Source organism: Theropithecus gelada, chromosome 1 (assembly GCF_003255815.1).
Source record: "Theropithecus gelada isolate Dixy chromosome 1, Tgel_1.0, whole genome shotgun sequence".
NCBI lineage: Eukaryota > Metazoa > Chordata > Mammalia > Primates > Cercopithecidae > Theropithecus > Theropithecus gelada.
The window spans coordinates 137,123,479-137,129,429 of record NC_037668.1 but is presented as its reverse complement, the minus strand read 5'-3'; the positions used below and the strand labels follow the sequence as shown (position 1 = coordinate 137,129,429).

The 5,951-nt window shown below is 49.3% G+C and overlaps 1 protein-coding gene across 1 annotated transcript; it reads right to left on the bottom strand.

Moving 5' to 3' along the window:
• Positions 1-2,681: 2,681 nt before the first annotated feature.
• On the bottom strand, positions 2,682-3,245 carry LOC112611669 (histone H3.1). The gene has a single exon (XM_025365664.1). It carries the CDS (start codon positions 3,202-3,204, stop codon positions 2,794-2,796), a length of 411 nt encoding a protein of 136 aa, XP_025221449.1. The 5' UTR covers positions 3,205-3,245; the 3' UTR covers positions 2,682-2,793.
• Positions 3,246-5,951: the final 2,706 nt, after the last annotated feature.

Below are 5,951 nucleotides of genomic sequence, written 5' to 3'. Positions count from 1 at the left end.
CCCAAAAGCCCGGGAGGTGGGGCTCGCAGTCAGCCAACATAGCGCCACCCACCACCACCCGGGAGAAAAAACCAGACACCATCCCAAAAAAAAAAAAAAAAAAAGACCAAGCTCTTGTTTTTTGTTGTTGTTTTTTTGTTTTGTTTTGTTCTTTGTTTTGTTTTGTTGTTGTTGTTTTTGACAGGGTCTGTTGCCCAGATTGGCCTCAAAAACTCCTGGGCTGAAGCCATCCTCTTGCCTCCCCAGTAGCTAGGATTACAGGCATGTGCCATACTGCCAAACTTAGACTCTGTTCTCATACAAAGACCAGAATGACAGGGGGCTGCTCAAGTGGCTTGGTGTCCTACAGAAGGCAAAGCTTGATCATGATCCTGTCAAGAATGCATTATCTGCATCCAGTTACGTAAATGTAGCTAGCTGCCCAAATTACTGCTCCCTCCAGGCTGCCCAGCAAGATCATCAGCAAGGTTACATAGGTTTAGCTCTCCACCACTGGGCAAGACTTTATCAGGACAAGGGCTTTGTAAAGTATAGAAGACTTGAACTTTATCTGCTTGGGAGGCTAAGGCAGGAAGATGGCTTGAGCCCAGGAGTTCGAGGCTGGCCACTATGCTCATGTCTGTGAATGGCCACTGCACTTCAACCTGGGCAGCATGGCAAGACCCTGTCTCTGGAAAAACAAAACAAAAAGGGAAAACTTAAATTTATCCCAAAAGAGTCTAGTATTGAAAGTCAGAACTGACTTTCAAAACCAGAACACAGCTCTCCCTGAATATTCTAGGCTTTCTGGATAGCTCTCCAAGGATTTGGCACTCATAAGTTTAAATATATCCTGAGATTTAAAAGGTATGATGTTCAGTTATGTGTGTACTAATAAATTGATGAAGCTTTTGAATTTTGAGTCTACAGGCTATAAATTGGGTTCAAAGAGACTTATAAAATCCACTGTTGCCTATTGATAGCGTTTTGCGCACACCCCTTGCTATGTTTAAGAGCATCTTTTACTATCATTGCTTCTACACACAATACAGGCCCCCTTCACTCAAGCATAAGCACCTTGAAAGCAGAGTGGGCAGCAGCCCACTCTGGGATTGGATTTTATTCCCACAGGAAATGGATTTTATTCCCTCCATGATCCCAGCATGGGGTAGTGCTTGGCCTCATTCAGTTTAATAAAGCCTTTAACAAATAAATGATTCCAATCTGTACCAGAGGGAGACAATCCCTACATCCTTATCCTCACAGCCATCCTCAGGTTTTCCCGACATAAGTCTACTATTGGATCTGTGGCCTGCTGCCCTAGCTGTAGGATTTCTCAGCAAGTTGGTCTCTGTGTCTCTCATCCCCAGAGCACTGCCAGACTACTTTGTGGCGCTGGGAAGCCTGTTTCAAAGTGCCGGGCACATGGGCCACCCCTGTCTGCGACTGCTCAGTAAGCTGATTTCCAGGGCAGAGTGCCCTCTTTGAACTTTAGGCTGGGGTTTCCCAGTATTGATTTCACTTAGGCTGAATTAACAATGCACATGCCTGGCTGCGCTTCTCACACACAACTAGCTAGTCATCTACCCTAACAGAAGATAGGGTGAATTAACAACATACATGACTAGCGAGCCTTTTAACTGAATGGGAGATTGGGTATGGTAACACATACAATGACGTGGACTTCTAACTGGAGATGGGCCAACATCACAGCTACATATGTGTGTGCACATGGGCACACGTGCACGTGCGCACATACACACACACACACCCCTAGCCAGCCTTCTAACCTAATGGGAGATAGCCCAAGTTAACAAGATATACAACTAGCCAGCTTTCTAAATTAACAGGAGGTAGGCTGAGTTAACACACACAAGTAGCTGGACTTTGTTTTGTTTTGTTTTGTTTTTTGGTTTTGAGACTGAGTCTCGCTCTGTTGCCCATGCTGGAGTGCAGTGGCATGATCTTGGCTCACTGCAACGTCTGTCTCCTGGGTTCAAGCAGTTCTCCTGCCTCAGCCTCCCAAGTAGCTGGGATTACGGGCATGTGCCACCACACCTGGCTAATTTTTGTCTTTTTAGTAGAGATGGGGTTTCACCATGTTGGCCAGGCAGGTCTGGAACTCCTGACCTCAGGTGATCCACCCGCCTTGGCCTCCCAAAGTGCTGGGATTACAGACCTGAGCTGCCACACTGGTGAAGTAGCTGGACTTCTAACTGAAAATAGGCCAAGATAACACATACTACTTGCTGGCCTTAACAGGCTGTCTAGGTAGAAGACTAGCTGGACTGGTAACCTCACTGGAAATAAGCTGTGTGTACACACACACACACACACACGCAGGACTTGTAACAATTTGAAAGAGGCTGAGCTGAGAACACACAAGACCAGCCAGCCTTCCAACCTAACTGTAGATAGGCTGAGTTGACACAACTAGCTGGGGTTGCTTACCTAACTGGAGATAGGCCAGTTACGCTACCCTCAACACCCGGTCCCCAAACAGACCAACCATGATTCTTATCTAAAGGGATAGACCAAGTTAGCACCACACACGACTAGCTGGACTTGTAACTGGAGACAGGCTGGGAGGTAACACGCATGAGTAGCTGGCCTCCTAACTGGACAGGGTGAACACAGGATTCGCCAGCCTCCCACCCTAATCAGAATTAGGTAAGCCAGCACCGGCCAGCGGAAGGAACCCCCAAAACCCAAGAGCCTGGCTTGCTACAGCAACTCTTCCGACCAGGTGGGTGGCTCTTAAAAGAGCCTTTGGGGTGAACGTTGGGCAACCTCTCAGGTGGCGAGATGGCCCTCCTAGGCCTGCTCCCCACGGATACGGCGTGCCAGCTGGATGTCCTTGGGCATGATGGTGACCCGTTTGGCGTGGATGGCACACAGGTTGGTGTCCTCGAACAGCCCAACCAGGTAAGACTCGCACGCCTCCTGCAGCGCCATCACGGCCGAGCTCTGGAAGCGCAGGTCGGTCTTGAAGTCCTGAGCAATCTCGTGCACCAGCCGCTGGAAGGGCAGCTTGCGGATTAGCAGCTCAGTGGACTTCTGGTAGCGGCGGATCTCGCGAAGCGCCACCGTGCCAGGTCGGTAGCGGTGCGGCTTCTTCACGCCGCCAGTGGCGGGTGCGCTCTTGCGAGCCACCTTAGTGGCCAGCTGCTTGCGTGGCGCCTTGCCACCCGTCGACTTGCGCGCAGTCTGCTTGGTTCGGGCCATGAATTTGAAACTGTTGTCTCTGCTGTGTCCTCTGACCAGACCTCAGCTGATTGCCTGCTTTTATAGAGCTTGCCGCGTTTTCATTGGCTGGCCTCAGGTGGCGTGATGGCCCTCTACTCTCTGATTGGTCCACAGGGCACGCCACTCGGCCGCCTCTCCCTTATATTAGTGCTTGTTGGTCGTGGCCACCAGAGCTAGCACCAGCATTGTGAAGGGTTGATGCGGGTAGGCCACGGCGGTGGAGATCATCTCTCTCCAGCACAAGCTTCCTCGTGTCTCCTCAGCAATCCTCTTCTCCCTTCCTCATGACTTGGGTGGGAAGAGCCTTCCAAAAGCCAGCATGCGGCATTCCACTTTTTTTAAAAATTAATTTTTAAAAACTTTTTTGAGAAGGAGTTTAACTCCTGTTGCCCAGGCTGGAGTGCAATGGCGCGATCTCTGCTCACTGCAACCTCTACCTCCCAGGTTCAAGCGATTCTTCTGCCTCAGCCTACCAAGTAACTGGGATTACAGGGATTACAGGTATCCACCACAAAGAGATGGGTTTTCACCATATTGGCCAGGCTGGTCTCAAACTCCTGACCTCAGGTGATCCACCTGCCTCGGCCTCCCAAAGTGCTGGGATTACAGGCATGAGCCACCAGGCCCAGCTGGCATTCCACTTTTTTTTTTTTTTGAGACGGAGTCTCGCTGTGTTGCCCAGGCTGGAGTGCAGTGGCGCAATCCCGGCTCACTGCAAGCTCCACCTCCAGGGTTCACGCAATTCTCCTGCCTCAGCCTCCCAAATAGCTGGGACTACAGGCGCCGGCCACCACACCCGGCTAATTTTGTTTTGTATTTTTAGTAGAGACAGGGTTTCACCATGTTAGCCAGGATGATCTCGATCTCCTGACCTCGTGATCCACCTGCCTCAGCCTCCCAAAATGCTGGGATTACAGGCGTGAGCCACTGCGCCCAGCCGGCATTCCACTTTTACACAGTGATACAGCTCTGGGATCCAGCCAGAGTTAAAGGAATCTTCCACTTTTTATGACCTGCAAAGAACTCCCTTTGCTGTATGGCTTAGATGAGCCTTAGGATGCTGAAGAAGGTAAAGATATGCCTTTCTGGCATATTAACTCTTTTGAGATAAAGGCACTTAAAAAAAATAAAAATAAAAATAAAAAAGAGGCAGGTGTAGGAAGATCATTCTGAATTTCTTGTTGTTTCTTAAAGGCAAGAAATAGAATTCCCCTATGAAAGATGTTCTCCTTATAGTAAAAGGAAGGGAACGTTCTTATCATCAAGGACCAGAAGGTGGAAGCTTCCAAATCTCCTCCAACTCTGAAGCTGAAATTTGATCCCTAAAGTTGGAGCTGGGGCTCAGTGGGAGGTGTGTGGGTCCTGGAGGTGTCACCCTCTGAATAGAGTCCTGCCCTCCTTTAGGGTGAGTTCTCACTCTGTTGGTTCCCTGAAGAGCTGGTTGTTGAAAAGAGCCTGGCACTCCCCTCCCCTCTCTCTCTGGCTTCCTCTCTTGTGCAGTCCTGTGACCTCTGCACACACATGGGTTCCCCTTCACCTTCCACCATGAGCAGAAGCAGCCAGAGGCCCTCACCAGAAGCAGAGGTGGGCCCTATACTTGCTTCCTTCCATTCTCCCTCCCTCCCTTCCTTTCTCTCTCCCTCCCTCCCTCCTTCGCTCCCTTTCTTCCTTCCTTCCTTTCTTTTTATCTTCTTCCCTCCCCTCCCCTCCTCTCCTTCTTTTTTCAGTCTTGCTCTGTTGCCCAGGCCCCTCCTACCTCAGCCTCCCAAGTAGCTGGGACCACATCCAGCTAATTTTTAAATTTTTTGTAGAGATGGGCTGTCATTATGTTGACCAAGCTGGTCTTGAATTCCTGAGTTCAACTGATCCCCCGACCTTGGCCTCCCAAAGTGCTAGGATTACAGGCTTGAGCCACCATGCTGGGCCACCGTGCTTTTTTTGTTTTTTTGACCTGAGTCTCACCCTGTTGCCCAGGCTGGAGTGCAGTGGCGTGATCTCAGCCCACTGCAACGTCCGCCTCCCGGGAAGTTCAAGCAACTCTCCTGCCTCAGCCTCCCGAGTAGCTGGGATTACAGGCGTGAGCCACTGCACCCAGCCACCGTGCTTCTTGTACAGCCTGGGAAACCATAAGCCAATACCTTTTTTTTTTCCCAATAAATCATCCAGCCTCAGGTATTCCTTTAACAACACGAAACAGACTAAGACAGAAGCCAAGAGAAATCTATACAAACAAACTTTATTAAACTAACCCTTATCTTCCTAGTTGTTGCCACAGTTACTACTCTTTGTTCAACCTAGTGTGTAAGCATTTTGACCTAGTCATTTCTTCACCCCATTGACTATCCTCACCCAAGCCCCGTGGCCTTATCAAATCTCACAACTTACTAGTGTTTGTCCACCTCTGTATATAAGTGACCCTAACTGCATCTTTGCATCTTCATTTCCTTATGAGGGCTCCTGTGTCACATTAAATTTGTACTAAATAACTGTATGTTTTTCTCCTGCTCATCTCTCTAATGTCAGTCTAATTCTTGGGCCCAGCCTGGACCCTAAGATAAGGGAGGTAGAATTCTGCCTCCCCTACAGCGCCCCTTGTTGATGCATGACAGGCCCACTGTCTTGGTCTGTTTTGCATTGCTGTAAAGGAATACCAGAGGCTGGGTTATTTATCAAAACATTTTTTAGCTTATGGTTCTGCAGGCTCTATAAGAAGCAAGGCTCCAGCA

Coding starts and splice junctions, on each gene's coding strand:
- LOC112611669 (XM_025365664.1), bottom strand. CDS start 3,204: ATGGCCCGAACCAAGCAGACTGCGCGCAAGTCGACGGGTGGCAAGGCG.